A 27,004-nucleotide genomic window follows, 5' to 3' on the forward strand; every position below is an offset into this window, starting at 1 on the left:
GTAAGATAACAAGCTTCTGAGCTATCCTGGACTGCTGGAAAGGCCAGTTAACAAGCCCTAATGTGTGTTAATTATGTTACAGAAACACTCCGAACTCAGATTCCCATGGTCCTCAGGGACACTAGATCAAGCTGCTTCTTCAGGCTGGATGCCTGGCTGAGGTCCCTCCCATCCTGTGGCCACGATCCACGTGACCCATCATGAGCTTGACCTTCGCCTTAGCTCTGTCTGTCTCCAGAGCATCAGCTCCACCGTTTCCTCTCCATCCACAGTGAGCCTCCAAGCACTACATTCCTGGGATATTCAGTTCATTTCCACTGGTTCAGTTGTCTGTGTGACAGCAGACATAAAAAGAAGGACTCAGTCTTGCTCAGTGAAGAGATGTGGGACGGCTTGAGGGCAGTGTTACAAGATGGCCTGGGCAGGAAGCCGTGAGGCTGCACTCCATCTTGCAGGTGGGGCAGTCACCAGAGAGCACAGGAGTCCTGTGTTCTAGTGACCTTCAGTATAGTCTCCCCAGGTTCTCAACTAGAAAGCCCCTTAGGGTAAAAGCCTTGTCTTCTAGCCTTACTATTTCCCACAATAACCGAAGCCAGCACAGCGTCAGTGCACAGCAGCTACAGAATATGACTCCTGAGCAAAGAACTGCCCCTGGCACCCCAATCCCGGACCACAGATGGATGTGCCCCCTTGCCCAGGTGCCAGGGAAGTGCTACTTTCTCGCTGGCTGAGTTGTTACCCGCATGCAGCTCTTCCTGAGGTCTGTGCAGCACAGCATCTGACCCTCAAGACCAACCTCAGCCCTTGCAGGTTCTCTAGGCTGAATATGGGCTCCCACAATACTGTGTGGGGAGGGGCGAGGTGACTTACTCTTGCTCACAGCTGTATCCCCAGCCACTCCACACTTCCTTCTGACTGGGCGTGGCAATCAGGTCACATTGTCACCTGCACCTGACAGTGTGTAATCACTAAGTTGGGGGCATTTGCAGAAAAGAAGGAAGCACTCACTAAAGTACATTTATTTAGCTTTGTTCCCTTCCATCCAAGACAGAGTTGATCTCTAAACAAGCATCAGAGCCTGAGGCTCATTAACATCAGTGTGTGCCTCAATAAGGTGAGCACTGCAATGATGCACAATTACATTCTAATAATTCAATGCCCAAGAGCCCTGGGAAACAATTGCCACGGCCTCGGATTAGCACAGCATGCAAATGTATCGGGAAAATCATTACCTACTTAGTCTCCTTCGTTTGGGTGGGTTTAACATGAGAAGAATAATCCAGGCGCCGAGACGAGATCTCATTTTACCACTGTAGTAAGAAGTACATAAAAGCTTGAATCTGTCCCAATAGCTCCTACAAGATTTCTCCCATAGTGTCAGAGGCAAAAATAATGAAATCTTGCAAATGTACAGTTAATAGGTCCCCAGTGGACACTAACTTCAAAAATGCACGGTCTATAAGACATTAAAGGCTTGATTTTAGTTTCTGCACCGTTCCTGTTAATAACAATGTCTAATTAAAACATCTGTAAAATACTGATAGTTTTAATTTTACATAAAATTTCCAAAACAACTGTTACACAGTATAATAGGTATCTGCAATGAATAGGTTATTAATGGAAATATTATTTTAAATTAAATTCGGGTTCTAAATTTAAATTAGTCATCTCTGGCTAATGAAGAGAAAAAGAAGTCATCTGTGCTGGGAATACTGTGGAAGATTTCCTTTCCACATCTGCTAGAGCAGCTTCACAGGATCTCAGCAGAAGGACTTGCCACGCTGTTTCTGTCTTGCATTCTTCTTGGCTCTTCTGCTAGGCTTCAGAGTTGAACTCTGCATCTCGCTGGCAGCCTAATGCACCTTCCAGTGCATCCCTGTGTGATGCACCGTGCTCAGAGGATCCCGTTTCCAGCAGAGAAGTGAGGACTGCTCCTCCACTCCCTTAGGCTCCCCCCAGCCCAGTGAGCCTGATGAATATTTTAACAGGAATGGCACAAAATCTCGACTCTCCCTTTCTTTGGGTCTCATCTTCTTTTACAAAACAAAACAAAAGAGATTAGCAAGGCTAAGGCTGGCTGCAATTCAACACCCTCTTTCTAATTAATGCACAATGAAGAAGGTTCCACAGGATCAGCACTGGATGGCGCTGTCTACTGGTGCCACTGTGTTAGAAAGGGATCCATCCGGTCCAGATGATGGAAGATGTGGGTTCACAGGAGATTCTGCAGAATGTGGTCCACAGCATGAGGGAAGCTCTCGCAAGTTAAGTAGGGAGGTGGATTAATTTTTTCTTCATCTGCGGCTCGATATTTCCCTGAAATGAAGGCAAAGTCAGTGAACAAAAGTTACAGCTAGAATGCCAGGTTCAGCACACCCAGGAGCACCCCTATATTACCAGAGAATCAAGGACTCCATCTCCCCCAAAGCACTCTCCCCTGAGGCTTCAGGAGATAAGGGGGCAGTTCAGGATGGTCACATTCATCACTTTCCAAGGCCTTCTGATCGCTCACAAAGGTTAGCTCTAGGTATGGGGTCACCTCACAGCTGAGGTTCCCTTCACATCACTGAACCATCTTCTCTCGACCTTCAGTCCTAAAGATGGGCTGCTGATTTAAATCAACACGTTTTAAAATAGGAGAGTTAGATATAAAGCATAGGCCAAGTGCAGGCCCACCACCTAACTTGGGACTCTCAAATTCATCAGTCCCTGCAGGGGCCGTGGGGGAGGTTTACAGCAAGGCCCCTCTTCATCACTCTCCCTCCCTCCCCTCCCAACTAGCATCCGGTTGTCTCCACTATGCTTACAATTTGTAGCTACCCACTTGTTTAATGACTCACAGCAATAGGGGCTGTGTTTTCTGGGAGCAGGGATTATATCTGCTCTGCACCCCAATGGATTCTTACCACCTAATATCATGATGGCCACATGGCAAGCATTCCCTAAATATGTCTTTAAAAAACGGGCAGGAGAGAAGACAGGGAAGGAAGAGGAAAAATAGGTAGCTAGGCTCCACCCTCAGTGAGAGGAGAGTGCCTGCCGCTTGCCTGTGGCCTGCATGACTGCAGTGCATTTTGCTTTCTTTTTCTGTCTCCTCTTCTATGACCTCTATTTATTCTTCAACTTTACCAGGGTTTCTCTGCCTGAATTTAGTCAGCTTCCCTCACAGAACAGACCTGTGTTCTGCAGTTCCCTGATCCGTCAGCGGGCGGTTCCTGTTCTGTCCTGCTGGAGTTCTTCCTAACTACACTAACATCAAAGGTGTAAAGGTGATTAACACACACCTCACTCACTGCCCCCTCAAGGTGCTAGCTCCACACGGCAAACTACTGCTTAACTCTTCAGCTAAGTCCTGCTGACAGCAAACTTGCAGGCAGTTCCTACTTGGCATGTCAGTGACTGACTATCCACCTACTTTCTAGATCCAGTGTTCTAAGGCCATGGGCTTCTGGAGTGCTCCTGCTAGAGCAGTTAGTATGAGGGTTTCAGTGACACAGTGGCGAAGGTCTGTATCTAGTTGTTGCCCACGCTATGTGTCTGGCACAGAGCAGGTGCTCAGTAATGGTGGCTGAAGGAATGAGGCAGAAAGCCACCTGCCCCATTCACAGCAGCGGCCCGCGCCTGTGTGCTGTAAGACAGTCACTCACAGTTCTCTGTATCAGCATTTCACATCCTACACGGAAATAAATTCTGGTTAGGACAAGTCAGAAGTCCTTTTAACCAACAGCTGAGCATACAAAACTGACCATATGCTACCACTAAGAAGCAACATTGCTCAAGACAGTCCACGAAAAGCACTTCTTACTGAATATGGATTTACATGTTCAGAGTAATTTTAAATTCTGGGATAGCTAGTGCTTGTCCACTGCACTGTATTCAAAGTCATCTGCGCCAGCTGTTACCGTGGATTAGAATGATGGGCTTCCTCTTAGTTTTTCTAAGATCAACAGTACGAATGGCCTGTTCTCGTGAGGGCTAGAGTTGCTTTATTCTTTAGGGTGGAGATAGGCTGCTGACAGACCAGCTGGGGCAGATGGGCCATTCACGATACTGCACAGATCCAGTAGGTGGCTGGTAGATATTCGCTAAAAAGGAAACATTCATGGACTAATGGCAGTTATCCTATGTTGTGGGAGGTCCTTCCGCTCCTCCAGCCAATAGCTGCTGAGATACCAGCCCATTGGGGCGTGGTCTCTCTCTTTAAAAAAGCAGCCACTTCCCTCCGTCCGGGCTCTCTCTCTCTTTGCTTCCTGTTCCCTTTCCGGTGACTAGACTCCTTCCTGATTGCGCAGAGGGCTATTGTCTGGGACGGTGATCTGTAAGTTTTTTCCCCTTTAAATAAATACCACCCTATTAATCATAATTCCAAACTGGTGTGGGATGGTTTGTGACTTACGCCTTCATCTGAGGCGGCCAGGAGCCGGGCTGTGGGAAGAGGCCCGCAGCTCCTACTACAATCCTAGAGCCCTTCAGTGGGGGGAAAGTGAAAGCAAAACGGGGAAGGAGGATGAACTGCTATTCTGCTTCCTCATGGCTTACACCACAGGGCTGCAATGCTCGGGGGTGGGAGAAGATGGAGAAATCCGGAGAGATGTTGTGTTAATACCCAAGTGACTGCGTTTACTGTCTGCACGGCTCTAAACGGGCCCACGTGAGCTCAAGTGTTTTCACACTGCACACAGTGCCTCGTCTGTTCTTTCTTATTGAACTGCCTGACATTTTCCAATCATCTACACTTTTGTTTCTGTTGCTAAACTCAAAGCAGCTCTGGAGAGACTGCACTCTGGTGGTCACTGTCCTGTACTAACTCTTCCGTGACTCCATGTTTCCATTCTTGCTTGATCCATCCCACACAGCTGTCAGCACAGCTGAGCCCAAGACGCAGGGCACTTAACCACTGCATTGCTGTCAAAAGACCGGGTGAGCTGCACCTGCCAAAGAAGGCATCTCCTTTTCCCTAAACTTGAGAGACTGTGTGAAGGAAACAAATTTTAGTAGAAATAATTTGTAAACTCTTGTTTTTGTCCGGTGCTAAAGTTCAACCCCAGGGCCATGTGTGGACATGCATTCTACCACTGAGCTGTATTCCCAGGCTCCTGAACTTTTGTGTATCAAAACAGAACAAGTTATGAGACAAGAAAAATGGTTTCTGCATAGACATTTAAAGAGTGCACAATGAACAGACAGGAACAACCTAGCAGGCCTGTTCCTGGAGATCCTACACAACCGTGTGCGGTTCTCTGTGAGTGTCCCAATGCCTCTAGCCCGCTCTGGCTCTCCAGCACAGCATCCCTCGTTGCCTTTTCCCTGGAACCTAAACTCATTTCCTTTCAGCTTCATGGCAGAAGAGAGCTAAAGTGCCGAAGAGCTCTGCCACTTCCGCCAAGGCTGTTGTGGCAACTGTGACCTCTGATAGCCTGGTTCTGGGGAGACCGGGTTTCCTGACTGCCCCAAACTCATGGCAATCTTGCACTCTCCGCCTCCCAAGTGCTGGGGTTAGAAGTGTGCCACCACGCCCCACTCCATCTTATCTGTGAAGTCACATATAGGAGATACATACCAGTTTTGACTAAGATGCCCAGCATGCCAGTGTTCTGAGCCCCACCAACATCATCCCTGCAATCCTGGAAAAACAAAGACATTTAGACTTGGCTTGCCAACAAACTCCACCAATGACTGAGTAGGCTGCACTGGTCACCTAAAATTCCCTGAGTCTTGGTTAGGGTTTCTATTGCTGTGAAGAGACACGATGACCACAGCAACTCTTAGAAAGGAAAACACTTAACTGGGGCTGGCTTACAGTTTCAGAGATTTAGTCCATTATCTTCATGGTGGCATGCAGGCAGACATATTGCTGGAGAAGGAGCTAAGAGTTCTACATCTTGATCTGCAGGCAGCAGAAGCAATCTGTCCCACTAGGTGTGGCTTGAGCATATACGAGACTTTAAAGCCTGCCTCCAACAAAGCCACACCTCCTAATAGTGCCACTCACTATGGTCAAGCATTCAAACAAATGAGTTTATGGGGGCCATACCTATTCAAACCACCAAACCCTGCTTTTCTTCTTTCTTAAAATACAAGAAAATAAGCCGGGCGGTGGTGGCGCACGCCTTTAATCCCAGCACCCGGGAGGCAGAGGCAGGTGGATCTCTGTGAGTTCGAGACCAGCCTGGTCTACAAGAGCTAGTTCCAGGACAGGCTCCAAAACCACAGAGAAACCCTGTCTCCTCGAAAAACCAAAAAAAACCAAAAAAACACAAACAAGAAAATAACATGTGTATAAAGGGTTAAGGAATTCTGTGTAACAGTCTTGCTGGAAGCCATGCTGGAGAGCAAGATCAGGGCAGAAGGGAAACATTACAGCAGGAACCCCAGTAACTGAACACAGAATACAGTGATGTCTCCATGCTTCTCACATGCTTGTCTCTGAAAGGAGACTATGAGAAACCACATCCTTGAGAGGTAAATTATCAAGCTTCAGTCAGTCAATGAGCCAGATTACAAAATAACTTTTCTGTGGCTCAAATGTCTTTCAAGCCCACCCAACCAGCTAGGATCAAGTGAAGGAGTACATGTAAGCAGACTGTCTGCATTCATTTCACACTGGGAGTCAGGTGTCTGGAGGGAGCTCCTTGGACCAATTCTTACTCAAGACAGAGATGAATATGCCTGGTGGGGCTGGGTATGGTGGCACATACCTATGGTCCCAGTACTCAGGAAGCTAAGACAGAAAAATTGATGAAGCTCAGAAGCTTGAGGCTGGCTGGGCAGCACAGTGAAATTCTATCTTAATTTCCCACAAATCTGAAACCTGGCTGACATATACTTGGTTGATTTGACAATGGATGTGGGGTAGCTAACAATTCAAAGTCTGGAAGGGGCATCAAGACAATCAACCTTGCCAGTTCATGCCTGAACACACACTCACTTAGATCATGCCTGAAGACAATTCCTTTCTATAAAAAAGAACACTATTACTCAATAACAGTCCATGGAAGTGATTCTTCCCAAACACCAACATCTTCCTTTCGGGTCTACCAAAGACCTTTTATGTTAACACGGCTGAATCTTCCCTGTTGAAGTGAGGATGGGGAGGAGCGGAGGGGAACTGCCTGTCTCCTGGATAATGGCAGCACACAGCTGAGCACACCTCATGCTTCTCCCTCCTATCCTGCATCCCTTGGGGTTTTCAACCCCAGACAAGTAGCTTGTCACACACATTTGTCTGGGGATCAGGTAGAATGCCAAGAGAAAAAGGTGGGACAAAAGCTATAGTTTCTCAAACGACGATCAAGTGCAGTGACCGTTCCATCAACTTTAGTGGAAGACTCCAGAAGCAGAAGGAGACACCAGGAGGACTGTGGCACGTTCACCCTAGGAGGGACAAACCCTGAGATCTGCATGCGGCAGGGCTCGGTGGGAGACCTACTTCTCTAGGTTTCCGTTTCCTAATGTGTAAAATAAGGGTTGGACCAGACAGTCTTAGTGGTTGCTTCCTGCAGCATGTTGTCATGCAGAGCTACAAGGAACCCTTCATACCAGCTTACCATACACAGCACACACAGCAAATATACCGGCTCAGTTGGTGAGGACAAAAGCCAGGTGCACATCACTACTGGTGACTACTGATTCCGGGCTCTGCCCCACCACTCAAACAGCTAAAGTGGTCAGCATCCCTTGCTAATGGATACAGCGATTGGTAATTCCATAAGTATATGCTAAAAAGACAATGATAGAATTCTTTTAGTATAGGTTGTTTTCTGCATAAGCTACATTTAAAAAATGAGATCTGTATTGGGATTTTCTTTAGCAGAATACATAAAGCACTTAGCTGACTGGAGTATAAAGAGTTTTTCATATATATATTCAGTCACTATGGAGACCCGTTAGACACAACATCTCTGTCTTTACCAGAATACCACTGAACATCCACAGGAAAGCTGCTACAGGAAGCAGGGATTTGAAGCTGTATCTCAAAGCAAGACAGATAACTCAGGACTTCTCTTTGGCTCTAATACTTACATCTCCTATCATGACAGCCTCCTCTGGGGCACAGCCAGTGTCCCTCAATGCTTCCAGAAAGAACGTCTTCTCTGGTTTCCCCACGACAATGGCTTTCGTGTCTGTGGCATACTCTAAGGCGGTCACGAATGGTCCTGGTCCCAGGGCTAAGCCATCTTTTCTCTTGTAATACCTGGCCTTGTGGATAGCTATCAGAGGGGCTCCATCCAGGAGTAACCTAGAGAGATGGAGGAAATGGAGATAGGCTAAAAGCAAGTCTTTTATGAGTGGGGGAAAACGTCAGACTTACAAAGTGGTTTTACTCACATTCACAGAAACAAATAGTTTCTTATTAACTTTTAATGACTTGCTGTCTTCTAATGAATTCACAAAGAACTGCTGGGAATTACACACAGATACTAAAGAAAGGTGATAGATTATTAAATTTGGGATTGCTTCAACCTTTTACCTTTAGTGATTTTACACACTTTACCCAAATCACCAGGGAAAGCGAATTAAAAGAACTACAGCTAAATAAGGCACTGGAGGGAAGAAGCTTAACTTAATGAGACGAGTTGGTTCCCTTCCCTAATGGGAAGCAGGAGGCTCCCAAGCCTCTGAAGACACCACAGGGTTGTTGCTGCCGTGATGAAGGAGCCCATGCACCAAGTATGTGCAACTCTGTCTCCTCTACTTCAAATGTAAGTTGCTTTTTACTTTACAAGCTTACTAGAGAATTCTCTAGTTTCTCCTTGTAATTTTCGCTCTTCACAGAGCCTCTGACTGCTCTCAACACTGCAATCAGGACATCATCCCGAGAGACCCACTAACCAGGTTTGAAGGGCAGCCCACCACCAGGTTTAACACAGGCCAAACCATACTCTCACAGAACAGAGGTGTCAAGACTTCCCAGCAGTGTGAGAAACAAGCTCTACATAGAACTAGGGAGCTTAGGGACTCAGGCAAAAACATTGCAAATCTGCACAAACTCAATACCTCCCTCTCAAATCTGCCCCCATCCCAACAAAGCAATGTTAGCCAAATAGAGGTAGTCGCATTTGGTTACTGTGTAGTGGAGTTGGAGACATGATATTATTACTTAATCTGATTTTAACCATGAAATAAATGACCTCACTAGCTTAATTTACTTTAAGTCATCTACTTAGTTAAAATATTTAGTATGTCCATGGAGGAAGAATTCATCACATCTTATCCCTCACAATTATGAGTAATTAAGCGCTCGGCTATGAAACTGCTAAATTATTCTTGTCAGTGGGCACAGAAATAACTTCCTGTGGGAGATGCAGAATTCCGACATTTATGATTAAATATTTTATTAAGTAAAAACCAATGCCGGACTATTAGAGAGGTTTACTGTTAGTTACTACAAACTGCTCACAGAACAGGACGAGGCTGCAAAGCCCCTCTGCTGGTCTTAAGGAACCACAGTGCTAGCAGTGGCTCAGTGCAGCCTAGATGACTCACCTAGCCCCGCCTCCCAAGTCCATTTATTTGCTTCTCCACCACGGAACTGAAATTCTTTATGTAATAGACCTCAAAATTGCTTTCCACTTATAGAGCTAAACTAAAAACTCATTTGATTTAGCTTAGTTAATATTTTATTATATATTAACTGGGGATGAGAATTACCATCCTGATCGATGTGTATACTTAATTTCGAGTGTCTTCCCTGGAAGGGCTGAATTTGTGGGTTCCTCTCCATCTCTCTAAGCCCGAGCTGTCTCCGTAGAGGCTGGGAGGGTGGCTCTTGCCTACTGCTTTCGGCTCAGCATGAGCCTCACTGGATCTTGGAAAGGTTGAAGCACAATTAAGTAAATGTTTTCTAGGCACAGATTTAAAGGTCTTTTGTGGTTAAATATTTCTCGGAAAATATGCAAATAGAGCCAGGCATGGTAGCACATATCAGAATTCCTCTGTGGAGGCAGAGGCAGGAAGATCTCAAGTTCAAGGCCAGTCTGGACCATACAGTGAAATGCTGTGTCAAGGAAAATAATAAGTGTATTAAAAGCAGCTACTTTCTTCCTTGAGTGCTCCTGTATCTACTAAGTCGGCAACAACGGGGCCTTTCTATTTCTATTACTAGAAAGAACACGTTGGCATGAAATGTGAAACTTCTGAACTACAAGCCTATTGTGGCATATGAAATAAAAGGAAAAGACAAGAAAGCCTGATACCAAAACTCCACCTTTTCAAGTAGCTGCTCTCTGAGGCCAGGACCAATCTGCCGGCCTCTTCTGATTCATAATTAACATGCTGGAATACTTAAACCTGATTTTTGTTGCTATTAAAGAAGGTAAATTCCTAAGGAAGTACTCTTCTAGTCAACAGCAACGTTAACAATTTTCTCCCACCTTGTTGGGAAGAAGGAAGGTTCCGCGGGAGAGGGAGGAAGATGAGAAAACAGAACGGGAGGTGAAAATGACTACATTTCTTTATATGAACATATGGAACTATAAAAAAAGAATTAAATGATATTATGAATGTTCTGCCTGTGTGCCTGAGAAGGGCCTATGCATCTGGAGCTTCCTCTGGAAGGGCAGCCAGTGTTCTTAATGGTTGAGCCATCTCTCCAGTCCACTCAACTGTTTAATAAAAAGAAAAGAACCCCTCAATCCAAAACATACCCAAATCTTCACAGCTCTGATCCCGGGAGAGTACTCAGACAAGAGAGAGGTCATCAGCAGAGCTGCCTCTCAGGCAGGCATCTCCTACGTGTCTGAAAGTGAGGTTGTGATGCCCTGTATCTCTGTGTACTGTGACACTGTTCTAGTATATACGAGTATGTGCACAGAAACTAGCTGTGTGCTAAAACACTGAATCACTATTATGATTCTTTCTAGGTGACAAAAGAAGATAATTTCTAGATTACTCTTTCTTAGCCTTTATAATTTTCTGCAATGGAAACACGCTATTTCCATGATTAGTTATCTTTTCGACTTATTAATACTAGGATCAGGTTAGATTATTAAGCAATCTACTTACGCAGTCTTCCTTCCAATAGATGCATTACTTAAAGGCTCAAAGACTGAGCTTCTAGTTATGATCGTAAGATAAACAGTCCTTTCTATAATCAAGTAAGACTGTTGTGAAATTTAAAAATATAACTATGTTCATATTAATAAATCATACAATATTTCTAAGAAAGAAAAGTGGTGAAGAATTATAAAAGATAAAAATTAATACTTTCTACCATTTCGGGATAACTACATATGCAACACAGATGAAGAAACGCCTGGGAACAGGAGCACCACACTCATGGCCCAAACACTACAGTCACCACCAGGGCGTGAGCGCGGGGGCATCTGTAGGCACTATCAAATGCACTGGTGATTTCTACTTCTTAAAATAGCCAATAGATACAGAACACTACCTCTTCCTGTAGTGTGAATTAAGGAAAGAGGTCACCACGGGTTCTTGGGATTTGAATGTTTTTGACAAAATAAATCCAGATCATATGCATTTTTTTTTACAGCTGGTTTATAATCTTTCCCCCAAATCAATTCTTTAAAATCATTTGCAATTTCACTCAGGCAGGTAAGACAGATGTATGTATGTGCCATGAATTTTAGAGAGGCCAGTTCATTAAAAATATAATAGAGATGAAGCAGTGTAATATGAAATTTGATGCATCTGTCTTGACGCATAATGCCTGTGAAGGCAGTTATGCAATGGGCTTTAGCATCCAACGTTTATTCTCATTATCAACGTGAATAGTAATTTAATCGGTGGTTCATTTGAGATGCCTATATTTGCCACATATAATCCAAACAGCTGCAGCCACTGGGTGGAAGGCACAGTCTCTGTGGGAACATCAATATGCAAACAAGGCCAAGACCCAGAATCTTTGTTAACTCTCCATCCAGCTGTTAAGTGCGTTTGTGAAATTAGAGTTGACCTATAAGTACACTGTAATGCTTTAAAATGTGGTGTCTGAAAAAATCAATATGGTTAGGAAAGTGTACTAATTAGACAGCATCCGAGCAATTACAGAGCCAGTATTATGTCAACATACATTTTATTACCCTGAGTCTAGTATTCATTTAAAAGAGACCTCCCAACTTCCTATTAAATATGTCCTTCCCAAATTACCAGCTAAAATCAATCAATAATTTCTTCATGAAATCTGTGGCTAGATGAATGCATAAAAAGTAACAGGAGTAAGGAACAATGCAGGTTTCTATTTCAAATAAACCCCAACTCTGATGTGGCTGGAGGTCTTACAAAAGGAAGGCAGACAATTGCACAGGAACTAAAGCAGGACAATTAAAGTGTGTGAAGCAGAAGATATTTAATAGCATAGACTGCGAAGAACATTCTCAAGCCATTCGGCAATTACTAGACGAATTTTAAGTAAAGGTTTGAGCATCACAGTGCCTACAAGAGCTGCAAACACTGTTGATTTGCAAGGATGAATCCATTAACCAATGATTCACAATGATCATACACAGAGCAAAAACACCAAAAAAAATGCCGGCCCTCAAACTGCAATTTCTGCCCATTCAGATTTACATGAGGATGGCTATTTTCCAAAACTGACAGTAAACAATGTAGCCAGATGTGTAAACCAGCTACTGTGTTTAATTAAAGCTTCTTACTGGACATACACATGAATAAATGAGTTCTACATCGAGGATAGGATAGGGTGATTATTGTATGTCCTTATACTGGAAAGAAAAATAAAAATAGTGTTCTTGTGGTTAAAATACTAGACATCTACCAGGCCATTGTTTGCTTTTCCTCCTTTTGTTTGGTTATTTTTGGTTGCTGTTTTGAGTTAGTGTCTTGTTTTTCAGGCTAACCTTGAACTCTACGTAGCTGACTGAGCTTCTGGCCCTTCTGCCTCCGTCTGAGAAGCAAGGACTTTGTACCTGGTAGGCAAGCACTCGACATCCCTATCAAACCATTGATATTTTTTGTAAATTGATTCAATGTATCTTCTGTAATATTTTTAACTATTCATTTGCCATAAATGCAAAGGCAAATTATGCTGTTCAGTTGTTTGATAAGAAAAATCACAATGAGAAAATGAAAACTTTAAGGGGAAAAAAACCCACGATATCTCTCCAGATCTAATTTGTAAGTAAATTCTGTCCAACTTATTTTGGAAAGTAAGAGAACAAGTCCATGGTTTTCCTTTTGGAAGAAGCTGCAGCAGCTTGTGCAGCCTAAACGCACACACACTGGATTGACAGCACTGGCGTGCATGTGTCTGTGAGCACTGCTGGAGCATCTCCCCCTGGCTGTCCTACGAGCTCTCGGCTACCAGCAGAGGCTGGAATCTGACATTCTTCTGGACTTCCTCTTCTTCAGCCTCCATCCCAACACTTCAGCAAGTACCTGAGCCTCCATCTGTACTCTACAGCCAGGTTCTAGGGCAGTCACCAGGCATTAACGTCCAGATATTAGAAAAACAAACAAAATGAGATGATGCAGGTAAAGGCGCTTGTATCAAAGCCCAGTGACTTAAATTTGATCCAAAGGACACACATGGTGAAAGGAAAGAAGAGCCAACTCTTGAAAGCTGTCTGAACTCCACGCAGTGACAGATGTGTGAGTGAGCATGTTTGCATGTACACACACACGCACGCACACATGCACACACGCACAAGAAATAAATGTTAATTTAAAAAATTAAAAATAAAGCTGGGCATAGGGGCACATGCCTTTAATCCCAACATATGGGAGAAAGAGGCAAGTGGATCTCTGTGAGTTCAAGGCCAGCCTGGCTTGCAGAAAGCATTCCAGGACATCCAGAGCTACACAGAAACACCTTGTCTCGAATGGATAAATGAATCAATATAAAACAAAACCCAAGATAGTATTATTTAATGCTGACCCAGAAGTGACCTGGAAGATGTTGTCCTCATGTGCAATCCAGGTAGTCAGAAATTAAAACACAAAATCTCATGTGCTAAATTGTAAAGAAGAAATGAGGGAGAACACAGGTCAGAGGGAAAGCAGCTGGCTTACCGAAATGCCTGATTCAGAAGCTGATAATGGAAATGTTCTGGTGCCAGGCCGATGACCACAGCGTTGGGGTCGCCTGTTTGTACTCCTGGCAAGGGAAAAAGGGAGAGTTTAAGGCTGCCACACTGAGCGACAAAATCTCCACTTATGTGCACATTGCTGTCACCATAATTTGAAGTACATTTTGAAAATCTTAAGAGGAGAGAGAGAAAAAGAGAGAGCGGTGGGGTAAGGTGAGGAGGGGGAAGAGACATTATTATTCCATATTCTTTACACATGGTTTTATAGCTACTGAGTATCTAGAATACTTGCATTGAAAATTATAATTTTCTGGGGATGCCTGATTTCTGAATGTTTTCATGATTACAGTCAGGAGAACATCTATCAGAACATCAGTGGCTGATGAGAGAATGAAATTCTCAGAGGCAAGGGAAATTAGACTTCCAATAGGCATATGCATGACAAATATGTAAAGTACCATCACATAGAATTCTACAGCTTTATAATAATTTCCTAATCTACCTTTAGTTTCATACATATTAAAGCATGTTTTAAGGCCTTAGTATTTAATAATAGGACATCAGATATGACAAACACATTTACCTTCATAGTGATAATTTATGTACATCCATACACATAATTTTGCATATACTAATCCACGTTTGTCCATCATTGTGTCCAGACACTCATTTTCTTTTTTTTTTCTTTTTTTTTTTTTTTTGGTTTTTTGAGACAGGGTTTCTCTGTGGCTTTGAAGCCTGTCCTGGAACTAGCTCTTGTAGACCAAGGCTGGCCTCGAACTCACAGAGATCCGCCTGCCTCTGCCTCCTGAGTGCTGGGATTAAAGGCGTGCGCCACCACCGCCTGGCCAGACACTCATTTTCAAATGTCTTTCTTACTAATTGCCATGAGTATTAAATAACTTGTTAAAGTTTGTTGCGGGAACAAACTAAGATAACTGCCTGTAGTGAGAACTGAGGAGGTTTAGTGTTAATTCTTACATCTGCCTTTGAAGCAGAGAGTGTTGGCAAAGATATTCTCATTTTCTTAAAATATTCACACACATTATTTTCATGTATATAAACATGTTCCAAGAGGTATAGTCCATCACTGAATGGCAAGATTTCTTTCAACCCTGACGAGGATTCTACTTTTATGTCCCAATTCTAGCTTACTGCTGCCACAACAGAATCCAGAATTTTAGTATTGTTTTATTACAGTCAGAAAGGAAAAATCAGATTCAAAGCTTGTTCTGTTATCCCTCAGTTTATTCAGAAACAACTATGCTGATTACAGAAACTGGTCTTGTCGCTCAGCTCCTGTATCACATTGGCGATGGAGAATTTGTTGGCTCATGTGGCATCACAGGGCAGAGGCAGTGAGCACCAGAATAATGGGTTTTCTTGTAGCTAAGCAGGGTGGCCTAAGACTAAAGCTCTGCTAGTACAGAGAAGCAGGAAGTCACTCCTCTGAAGAAGTGGCTACCAACCTTATCAGATTCCAGCTGCAGAGCCTGTTGGGGCCACAGGTCTACCCCGAGATTGGCAGGGACATCAGGGGCACCTGATTAGTTCTGTGGCTGCTGCTGCACATTGCTTCTGGCTTCACAGCCTTGAACACTAACTCTTCAGCTTCCTTGACAGCTCTGCAGGCTACCACATGGCCTTGTAAAATTTTACATTTTAATTGTGTGTGTCTGTGTGCACATGTGCACAGCAGTCATGGTCCAAGTGTGGAGGTCAGAGGACAACTTGCAGGAGTCGGTTCTCCCCCTCCACAGTAATAGTCCCCTTGGATCAAACCCAGATTTTCAAGCTTGTGGCAAGTGCCTTTATCCATGGAGCCATTTTGGTTGCCCATGACCTTTCTTGTTCTCATGAAAATATCCATAAACACATGAAAGCAGAAAGCTAGTATTATGAGCCTAGATAGATCCATCATTCTACCAATCCGCCCTCATGTTTCTGGAAAATCTTTAGAGAGAAAATCCCAGGTTACTGTGTCATTCCACTCTTTCATATTTCAGTATTTTTAATCAATAATGAAAATATTAAAAATCTTAATATAAATACCAAAAAGTAAGTAGCTCCTAATATCATCCAATACTTGAATTTCCCCCAAACATCTCAAACTGTTTCTTAACATAGGGAATGTCAAGCTGACAACCTCTAATCCCCATGCTGCTTCTGCCTGTTATCTTTTATTTCTCGTTCTCTAAGTTCACTTCCACCCCTTCTTGGTGCAATTAGACGCTAGCCCTGGAGAGGCCAAACACTGCATTTGGCTGACTGTAGTGGTGTTTAAGTCGTTCCTTTATCCCTATCTTTCCTTTATATACGTTCATATCCAACTAGTTTATTTCATAGGCAATACTATGAATTTCCTACTATATTGTATCATGAAACATGATTCTGGTATTCTACTTGCAGCGATGTTGAAATTGATCAGCGGAGACAAGGAGCCATTACCCACACTCCTCCACTCTGAAGGTCACGTCACCCTTGCCGCTAATGCTTTAAGGTCTATTGCTATTCTTGCCTGTTTCTTGAGGGCTTATCAAGTGATGATGTTTAATTCTGTCATTTCTACCTGGGATTCTTCTATAAAGAACTTAATTTTTATCAAATATTTGGTTATTCTAAAATATGGTTTAATTGAAGAAGTAAGGAAGTTCTTGTTCCAGTCTTTGCAGAGCCAAGGAGCTAGAGCTCCTACACCATCTTTGGTAGTGAAACATTCCCTTCTAGTGTTCTCTGGACATGCACTCATTATGAGGTCTTTGGCAGTTTCTTTACAAACATAATGCACCAAGCACAACTCATCTACTTCCTACTGAGGCAGGGAGCCGCCAGCCATTTTCAGGAGCTACAGAAGGAAATGGCATCAGCCAACATAGTCTGAATACGAGTTTGTCACTGCTCGAAGGCACGCTCAGCGGAAGACTGTACAATCCAGAAAATTTGCAGGGATGGAAATGTATTTGTTTTTCAGTTGAAGGCAGTCAAAGTTGGTTTCCGTTTCCCTACAAGTGATAATTCTGATTGGTACCCGGGTGTATTTCCTATTAGTACTGGTCTGGAGGTTCTGACCAACCTGGAAAGCTATCACGTGGAATTATAATTCGAATATTCACATCTATTTTGTATACTTATCAGTCACAGTCTCATCTATGACAACAAAGCAATGCAGCAAAGCTTCGCATAACTAGGACATTTCCCACAGTTACTGTTTCCAAAGTGGAAACAGTTTTCTCTTTACTGAAAAATATTTCCTATTAATTGCGAATGGCATGTGCTCCTAAGAAGGCCCTTATTTATCTCATCTAACCAAGAGAAGTGAGCACATCCTGGGTTGGGTCATAATACTCAAAATAATTCTTTTTTTTAAGCCATGGCTCAAAATTCACTAACAGATTATGAAATTAATTTAGAATACTCTAGCATTAAAAATCAAATAGCCCAAACAGATAATACAGCATATGTCACAAAGTCAGAGTACTATTTAACACACAGAAACACACACACACACACACACACACACACACACACACACACACTATACAGCCAATCTCTTATTGTGAATGGTGGTGAAAAAGAACTGAGAAACATCAGCTCAGATCCAAACTCTATTCACACAGCAGGTGACCTGGCAAAGTCGACCTCAGAAGTGCAGGAGCAGCTTTCCTCCAGTCTACAAGGGCTCCATATGTTTTCTCGGTTTGTCTTGTGGCCCATTTCAGTACTAACAGAGAACTCTAAGGAGATGCCTCCTCCACATGCTCTCAGGTCTGAGGACTTGTTAGTAACTCCTGAGTCTCTCTCACCTGTGAAATCAGGCAGTGCACGGTCGTCAACCAACAGCATGGGCCTCACTTGCTTCTGTTCTACTAAGTTCCGGGCCGCAGTCAGAGAAGTGAAAATCTCGTCCTCGGAGATGTCAAACTCCAATTTCTTCAACCTTTCCAGTAGGTCCTGCTTGCTTTCTTTGGTTGTATTGGTCACAAACCTAACCATCACAGAGGCAGCGCGCAACCTGGGGAAGACAGACCGAGAGGGAAGGGCTGGTTTTGCCTCATGGGCCACAATACCACCTATTTTTTTTAATAATCGCGCAACGCTTACAAATTGTCTATACCATATGGGCAGTGCTTCACCTCCAAAAGCTGGAATATTAAACTCTGAAAGCTATGTCTACTTTTGTGAGACCTTCTGGGCTCCAGCTGCCCTGTGCTGTGGAGTTTAGTGAAGAAACGAAGCCCCACCATCCTCATGGGTCTGAGAGGTGAGTTATCGTAAAGACTACCCACTGATGAAACATGACAAAACTAGGCTCAGGGAGGCGAGTAACTTCCCCGCTAGGCAGCACTGTGGGTACAGCAATGCTTCCATGTTCTGGAATAGTGTTTTATTTCCCTTACTTGAAGAACAAAGGATGCCCAGTTACTAGAGACCCGAAAAAGTATTCTGGAAGCAAGTGACATAAGAAAAAAACCCCAAACAAGTCCAATAGATAATCCAGCACATCTCTCAAAGTGTGCTGCACCCCAGTGAGTCACCGTGTTTATAAACAGAACTTACTTGGACAGCTAAGAGAAACGCTCAAAACTGGTTTTCTAGCTGGGCGGTGGTGGTGGTGGCGCATGACTTTAATTCCACAATCCACTCAGGAGGCAGAGGCAGGCAGATCTCTGTGAGTTCGAGACCAGCCTGGTCTACAAGAGCGAGTTTCCAGGTCAGGCTCCAAAGCTACAGAAAAATCCTGTCTTGAAAAACAAACAAACAAACAAACAAACAAATAGAATAAAAAACAAACTGGTTTTCTTGTCAGACCCAGGAGCTGTTAGCTGTACTTCTACAGAAAATTTGAGGCTGCTCTGGGCATAGTGAATTTAAGGCCAGCCTGGGCTACACAGCAAGACCCCATCTCCTCTTGAACTGCTTACATGAAGGACTGATTTGATTCCATCTGCTTTTGAATAATTGGATGGTTTCAGAAAAATAATTTGTGAATCTGGCCTTCTTTAAAAATAATCTTTTCGGGCTGGAGAGATGGCTCAGCGGTTAAGAGCATTGCCTGCTCTTCCAAAGGTCCTGAGTTCAGTTCCCAGCAACCACATGGTGGCTCACAACCATCTGTAATGAGGTCTAGTGCCCTTTTCTGGGGTGCAGGTACACATGTAGACAGAATATTGTATATATAATAAATAAATAGATATTTAAAAAAAATAATCTTTTCTTGGTTCAATAGTGTTTTAACATAAAATCTAGAAGTAATTATAATTTAACTATAGTTTAGAATTTATATTAACAGCGTTGCTTTTTATGTCTTCCCCAGAAGGCTACAAAGGCATAAAAGTACTAAAAACAAGTTAAAGCAAGCAAATGAATAAAATAGAAAAGAGTTTTAAGAATTCACCCAAGGAGCATTAAATAAAATTATGTGATTAATTCACTGTAATCACGATTACCTCTATAACGTCTGTGTGGTAGTTTTTCAGCAAAACACACTAAATGTGGTAATTTATCTAATAAAAGAAACTGACTACTTCAACATGGCTCTTATCCCAAAAATGGGAGTTACTGTGCAGTAACCACACCTGTTCAACAAACAAAATCTTTTCGTGTCCTTCACTTCCCTTGTCTCCTTGTTTCTATATAAATCACAGTGGTGGGGCCAGTGGAAAGATTTCCCTGGAAGGAAAACCTGCCAGAGACTCAGACAGAACAATGGATGGCCTCCTGCCTGACAGAGTGCTGGTTCACAGGCCACACAGCCTCACAGAGGTGTCTCTGTTCAGCAGAGATAAGATTTTTCTCTCAATCTAGAGCAGAAAACGCCTCTTCAGAGCAGTAAGATCTAGTACTGATGTGTGATGTTGTTGAACTTATAGACAAAGCTTAGACAGGTGGGAAAGTAAGCCCTCTTTTTCAACCCAGAACTCTTTGTCAGTGTGGGTTTTGATATATACATAGAGGAAAATGATACTTAAGACAATTAAAAGTTATGGAGGTACTGACAATAGGTTTCCACTTGAACATGAGGTCTGGAGTTGAGGTGCGAGTCTTACTGTGAACGAATGGTGTTGGCTTCAATGAAGCACTGGCATATCCCACAGGTCTGTAGTCACTCAGTGTGACCGACAGCTTGTGGGAATATTACCTGAGCTCAGCCGTGCTAAGAAGTTGCACAGGGTTCATTCTAAAAGGGATGCTGAAGTAAACAGCTTCCAGAAATTAATGTTAATAATCTCAGATAGGGAATGCTGACATTGCCATCAGTATTTCCATTGTTCAGATGTAGATCAAAGAAAATCAAAGAGAAGAACCATGGGCTTGGAGGGAGTAAACATCAGCTCACTCTAATTGGAGGGCGATCTTGAGAGAAATCTCAAGCTCTGGCTCTGGAGAAGCTGTGGTGACTCTGACAAGTAGCAAAGGAATCACAGAGGAAATCCCCTAGATAGAAAAGCAGAGCGTTTAAATAATTCTGCCTACTTTTACTTATTTTTATAAAGCCTTTATACACTTTATACAGTGTGTAGAAAGTCAGCATTATTGTTCAGCTTCTCTAGTGTTTTTTATGGAGGAGATAAAAATTAAGTTTAGCTGTTAAAAATAAATAAAGCTGGGATGTCCCTCAATTGGAAGAGTGCCTGCCAGCGTGCACAGTCCTGGGTTCTGCTCCACAGTACTGCAAATGCTGGGCATAGTGGCACACACCAGCAATTCCAGCCCGAGGTTAAAGAAGGAGGATCAGAAGTGCAAGGCCACCTTTGGCTGTATTTTAAGTTCAAGGCCAGCATGAGATATTTGAAAAAGCAAGAAAGCAAACACAGAAGCTCACCATAGAAGGCCTGACTCAGACAGAGACTACGCCAAGGATGCAGTCTAGCTGGGCACCCAGTTGTCTGCTGGTGTTAAATACTGCTCTACCCATCACTCCTCCAATGACAAAGCTAACGTCATGACTCCAGAACAGGACAGCTCCGCTGCACGAGCACCAGCGACACTGGCATTCTCATGTTTGCGCGTCTACACGGAGAGGGAGGATGGAGCCTGTGCCAGCTGTTGCCCTCATACCCAGCAGTGGTGATGCTTGTTACTGGATTTTAGATTAACAGCACACAGTGAATATTCTAAGGTTTGAAAATGACAAGCACCAAATTTTATATTGCTGTTTTGAAAATCTCTAATTTTGTTCTCAAATATCCATATTCAGTTGACGGTGTGTATACATGTGCACACGTGTGTGGGTGTGCACGTGTGTGTGGGTGTGCACGCGTGCACATACATTAGGCAGAGGACAAGCTCAGGTGTTTCTCCTTCGGTGCTTTCGACCTCCTTTGAGACAAGTCTCCCACTAGCCCGAAAATTGTGATTTTGGCTAAGCTGGCCTGCCAGTGAGCCTTGGGTCCACCACACCTGGCTGTGAGTGGGTGCTGGGGACTGAACTCGGGTCCTCATGCTTGAAGAGTAAGCACTTTCTTTAATGTTAAAGGTAACCTCTGGCCCCTCGGTTATCTTTAACATGCCTTTACCACGCATTCTCTGCTTGTTCCTAGACTTGTACTTGGTTAGTACTGTAACTGATGAATCAAAAATATAAGACAGTCTTTAATCTTTGGAAGTATTAAGTTTAGTGGATGGAAATATTTCAAAAAAATTCCAAGTCTTTCAAGCAGTTTTAAATTCAGCGTTATATTTTAGGAGCTGAGGAGGCTGAACATGTATATATACTTCAGCTGGATTACAGGATTCATTTGATTTTTCCCCCAGTGCTATTTATTCTATATTTTTAGAATTAAATTATTATTTCAGGTTCTTGAGTCTTCATTCCCAATTTACATTATCAATTTAAAAAACCATACTGGGGGAGGGAGGAGAGAACAAACAGAGAGAGCCAAAGGCCAGACCTAATAAAGGCAGGGAGAACAGTGCTCGAGGATATTACAACACATACATCTTCTAGCGAGACCCAAGGCAGTTCCTCCATGGATGGTGAGCTGGTGAAACACCATCTCAAGGCCATCCATTTCGCTAATGATCCGCCTTGGTAAAGCGGCACTTAAAAACGTATTTGTCATCTGAACCTGGAGGATAGCTTGCCTTTTAAGAGCTTCCTGTGCGCCCGGCACAGCTGCATCTTCAATGTGAAGTGTGCCATTGAGATCTACCAAAACAGCTTTTAACGCACGGCGCGCTGCCATCCTTCATTCCCTAGGAGAGAGCAAATGAAATTAAAAATACAGTTTAACAAACAATGGACAATTAAAAACTGGTAAGCAATCAAAAATACCATTCATTTCCAGGAAGATATTGCTTAGTGCTAAGCTGCTTTTCTTTTGGAAATAAACAGCATTTTTTTTTAAAAAAAAATCAAAACCATAACATTTAATGCATGAAACTTTTAATAATGCTTAGGTTTTTATGTATTTTCTTTTTAATATTGAGTTAAAACTTGAAGGGAAATGCTAAAATGAGGTGCTACTACCTAATTTCAGGTTTCGTAGAATAACTCTGGCGAATGGTTTGTGTAAGCATGAGAACAGTGAGGACAAAGACAGGAACCCTACACCAACAAGGTCTTTTCAGTTTTTGTTATGGACAGTTAAAACATTCTAATTGCAACTGCTATGTTCTGAACTGGTGTGTGTGGCCAAGGAGCTGCCAGTATTTATAGATTACTGAGGGTGGAAAATCAAGTTATATAGCTAACAATAAACAGTATATATAAACACACATATATAAAGTGTATTTAAAATAAGGTCTCATACAGTCCAGGCTGAACTCCCCGTGATCCTCCTGCCTCCACCTCCCAGCCGTGCACCACCATACCTGGTTCCTACAATGGTGGGGATGGGATCCTGGGCTTCATGCATGCTAGGTTAGCATGCTAACAGCTAAGTTACATCTCTAGTTCCCTGTAGAATTGTTTGTTTGCTGTTTTTCTTTTTTTCTTTCTTTCTTTTTTTTTTTTTTTGAGACAGGGTTTCTCTGTAGCTTTGGAGCTTGTCCTGGAAACTACTTCTTGTAGACCAGGCTGGCCTTGAACTCACAGAGAGCCTCTGTCTGCCTCCAGAGAGCTGGGATTAAAGGTGTGTGCCGCCACCAACTGGTTTCATGTAGAATTTTTAAAGATCACTTCCTCACTTTCTAATGTGCAACTTTACTTTGCATATTTCCTTCTCATTTGATACTTAGCTTATTTTGACTAGGTCTTGTTATAACCCAGGCTAACCTTGGATTCACAATCCTCTTGCCTCCTAAGAGCTGGAGCTACAGGTCTGTGCTACCATGCCCAGCCCCTTAAATCTCTATTTTGAGTTATGGGATCTAACGATAAATATGGTTTATAGATCATGGGGGAGGTGGGCTTAAATATAGAGGTTCAAGAGAAGGAATGATATTTGAGACTTAGGGTTTGTTTTGAGACAAGGTCTCACTATGTAGCCCTACCTGATCTGGAACCATTCTGTAGACCAGGTTTGCCTCCAATATGGCGCCACGGTCAGGGGACCCTAAAGCCAAGATGGAAGGGCTAGTTTGCCATCCTGATGACAATCCCCAGGGCCCTAGAGGTGGATGGAATGGCAGCCTGGGTTCACTACTCACATGCCCGCCCCGCATATCCATTCGCCCTCCAGGACTACAGAGGAGATGAATGGGAGGCTTTGCAACACCCCACCAACCCTTTGAAGTACAGCTCAGGGGACAGCAGCTTCAGCCACCCTGCTGATGCTGATCAGCTCTCTCAAGGTACTGGCGGGGTTCGCAGCCGTCCCCTACACCTCACTGCAATCACCTGACTGCCTTGTGGTTTTTGTCTTTATAAACCCCTTACAATAGGAGGTGGGGTCCTCCTCCCTCCACCTGCTGCAACAGATTGCGAGGCAGGGGTCCCTCACTATACAATATAGCCCATATACAATAAATGAAACCTTGCTTTTGCATTTGGAAGAGTATGGCTCTGTGGTGATCTTTTTTTTTGGGGGGGGGGGAGTCTCAGGACTTAGGCACAACACCCTGACAGCATCATTGGGCCAGTTCCATCTTTACCTGAAAGCGGTTTTCTCTGTAAACCACAAGGGGCTGTACCTGCAGCCCCAACGCTAAATCCAGTCAGTCCTACCACCTTGGTTTTCGGCCTAACTTCTCTTTATCTTTAAAACTATCTTGGTTAAAAAAAAAAAAAACTATCTTGGTTTTAAGATCACCTCTTAACTATTTTAAGAAAACCCCAAACCTCCTCTCCGATGGTCTCTTAGTCCACTCCCACATCATTACTTGGAACGCAAGAGCGGCCGCTGAGTATGAAGAAACAAAGGAAGATATGAACCCCGCCTACAAGAACTAGGGAGAATTTAGCTGCTTAGCCTATTTCTTGACTGCTGTGAGTATTCGACACCATGAACAGTGCTCTACACTGGAAGAAGCGGGGTTCTACAGATTGCTGAGATTGGGAAAGGAGAGCACTTAATGATGCAATGAGGACTCTAAAAAATCTCCAAGGTAAATAAGATGCAAGAGTTGGGAATTTGAGAAAACTACCAACGCAATGATATTTCAGACATATAATTTTAAAAACTTGTGCAAATATGATAAAACATGAGATTTCAAAGAAATCGTTCTCAGCGAGTTTTTCCAGTAATGCCACCTGGACGCTCGGGATTAAAATGCCTCCATTTTCTTACAGTACCCAACATTTTGGGAAACCATCTGTGAGTCAATAAATGATACTATTATTCATTCAGTCATTCTCCTATTAAATCATCTGCAGGATCCCCATTCCCTCAAGCCGAAGTCCAAACAACGAACAGTGGTGTACAAAGCGGAGCCCTTCACCTCTTCTACCGATTTAATTTACTCCCACACACACGTTCTCGGCAGCTTGCTCGGCCGAAGACTTCTGCTTCCCTCTTCCGTGACTGTCTAAAACTGCCGCTTTCCGTCCCATCCTCCTTCCCTCTGGCCGTCTCCTTTAGTGCTCAGTCTCGGGTATCATTTCCTCTGGCTAACTTCAACTTCTCTCCGGGCGTCTGTGCGTCCCCAGTATGAAGTCTACCAGCCTTGCCCCGCCCTGCCTGCATCTCCCACTAAACGGTAGAGCTCTGTAAATGGAAGGGCTGTTGCCTTTTCCTATGTGGACGCTCAAAAGCGTCTTAAATCAACTAAACTCATGCATTTATCTCTGAATTGGGAAAACCTAAGAGCAAGGACCTCTTTTTGCAAACTCAACTGCAAGGACTCCCACCTCCTCGGACCCTGCCGTCCTCACTCACAGGGCAGGACAACAGAAACGAACACCTCATAACCACGCGCCTTGGGAGACTGAGCCGGGACGCCAGAACGGACCCTGGGAGACCAGCTCTGCGCACGCGCACAGCGCAGAGGGGGGCGGTCACCAGCGCGACGCGGGGAGGCCCGGCCCGAGCAGCTCGGCCCTCTAGGGTGGTGCTGGCTTTTCCCTAACCCGCTCACAGGAGATGCGCCTCCGGCAGGGGTGCGGCCGCCGTTCCGGAGCCCTCCGCCTCTAGGTTGTGCGCGCCTCCTCACCCTCGCGGCCCCGCCGTCCTCAGGAAAGGCCAGGGCGACACCGTTCACAGCGCCTGACCCGGACTGAGTCCCGACGCGCCGGAAGTCCCGCCCCACGTCCCAGCGCAGCTCCCGGGGTCTCTGGTGCGCCTCCGGAGATGAAGAGGCGTTTGGTGGTGTTTGGAGCCCTGGTTCGCAGGGGAGCCGTCACTTTTGCAATTGCTCATCGTAGCGCTCCGTACCGCAGCACCATTGCACAAACACTGCTTCCTCCCTCCTTCGCGCCCCTATTTCTTGTCCTTTTTTTAGGCTTCACACGTCTTCTATTTTGGCACTTAAAGAGCGTTTTCTTGTGTGCCCCAGTAACTTCAGGCCTCTACGTCTTCCCATCATGCCATCCAAAACTGCGCCTTCAGCTTTCCTAGTCCGCTTTTCCTTCCATGAGAGCTCCCATGGGCCTTACCTGCTTTTAGGGGAGCAAGATCTTGGTCCATTTGTCTCAGCCTTCCTTACCACCCCTTTCTGCACACATTAGGAGTCACTACTTATGAAGCTGTTTGCAGAGCTTATCCAAGGAAAGGACTCATTCTTAATGTGGGCCGTACCATCCTGTGGACAGAGGTTCCAGGCTAATAATCACAAAGGGGTTGGAGAGAAGCCATTTGTCTCTGCGTGTTGTGGCCGAATGTGACTAGCAGCTGCCTTGTGTTTCTGTTGCCGTGCATTTCCCCATTATGATGGACCGTATCCTTAAACCAAAATGAATCCATCTTGAGTTGTTTCTGTTAGGTATTTCGTCACAGTAGTGAGAAACGTGATTAAGACATGAATTAACTTTGGGGAGCAGTGTGGTGGGACGGCCTACACATATGGACCCTCTTGTCTGGATTGCTGCTCTGATGCTGGCCCAGAACTCACATGCTATCAGAGCACCATCGAGCACTTTCTCTGCCCGGTGTTGCAGTCACTAGTGTTATCGAGACGGACGAGGGAGATCCACCTCTCCTCGGGGAATGGGGTGGAAAAGTCTGTTAAGATCACTTTGTGTATTAAACCGCTCTTACTGTGAGCACTCCCTTTGTAGCGAGCCAAGACCCTGGGGAACAGGCAGCTGTGAGCAAAAAGGCTGAACCGGCCACCCTGACTCACCCATGCCAGCACCAGTGGTCTGGAACATTCCACAGCCACTGTGGAGGTTTGAGTGAGAATCCCTTTCCCACGTGTTTGCACGCTTAGTCTCCAGTGGATGGACTGTTTAGGAGGGATTAGGGTGTGTGTCTTTGTTGGAGGACGATTGTCATTGGTGGGTGGGTTTTGAGGTTTCAAACACCTGCCAGGCCTATCTCTGCCTGCAGCCTGGGCATCAAGATGTAAAGCTCTTCACTACTGTGCCGGCACCGTGGTTAGAACAAGTGGACCCTCTGGATGTGTAAGCAAACCATTGTATAAGAGTTGCCAATGCTATGGTGTCTCCTCGCAGCGGC

General features: G+C 44.1%; 1 protein-coding gene and 1 non-coding gene across 7 annotated transcripts; one reads left to right on the forward strand and one right to left on the reverse strand.

Annotated features, from left to right (window-relative positions):
* Positions 1-1,003: 1,003 nt before the first annotated feature.
* Hdhd2 (haloacid dehalogenase like hydrolase domain containing 2) lies at positions 1,004-25,656 on the reverse strand. Of its 6 annotated transcripts, none has more exons than XM_075968236.1 (7): positions 25,542-25,656; positions 22,095-22,205; positions 17,813-18,021; positions 13,993-14,077; positions 8,023-8,239; positions 5,561-5,624; positions 1,004-2,316 (listed from the first exon to the last, which is right to left on the reverse strand). In XM_075968236.1, exons 2-7 carry the CDS (start codon positions 22,193-22,195, stop codon positions 2,213-2,215), a joined length of 780 nt encoding a protein of 259 aa, XP_075824351.1. In that variant the 5' UTR covers positions 22,196-22,205; positions 25,542-25,656; the 3' UTR covers positions 1,004-2,212. The 6 variants fall into 6 exon arrangements, with proteins under 6 accessions (XP_075824351.1, XP_075824350.1, XP_075824352.1 ...); XM_075968235.1 differs by having other exon boundaries at positions 25,467-25,613; XM_075968237.1 differs by having other exon boundaries at positions 25,225-25,610.
* On the forward strand, positions 19,848-19,970 carry LOC142849125 (small nucleolar RNA SNORA40). The gene has a single exon (XR_012910527.1). It is a non-coding gene; the product is annotated as a small nucleolar RNA SNORA40 (small nucleolar RNA).
* Positions 25,657-27,004: the final 1,348 nt, after the last annotated feature.

Source organism: Microtus pennsylvanicus, chromosome 4 (genome assembly GCF_037038515.1).
Source record: "Microtus pennsylvanicus isolate mMicPen1 chromosome 4, mMicPen1.hap1, whole genome shotgun sequence".
NCBI classification, from domain to species: domain Eukaryota; kingdom Metazoa; phylum Chordata; class Mammalia; order Rodentia; family Cricetidae; genus Microtus; species Microtus pennsylvanicus.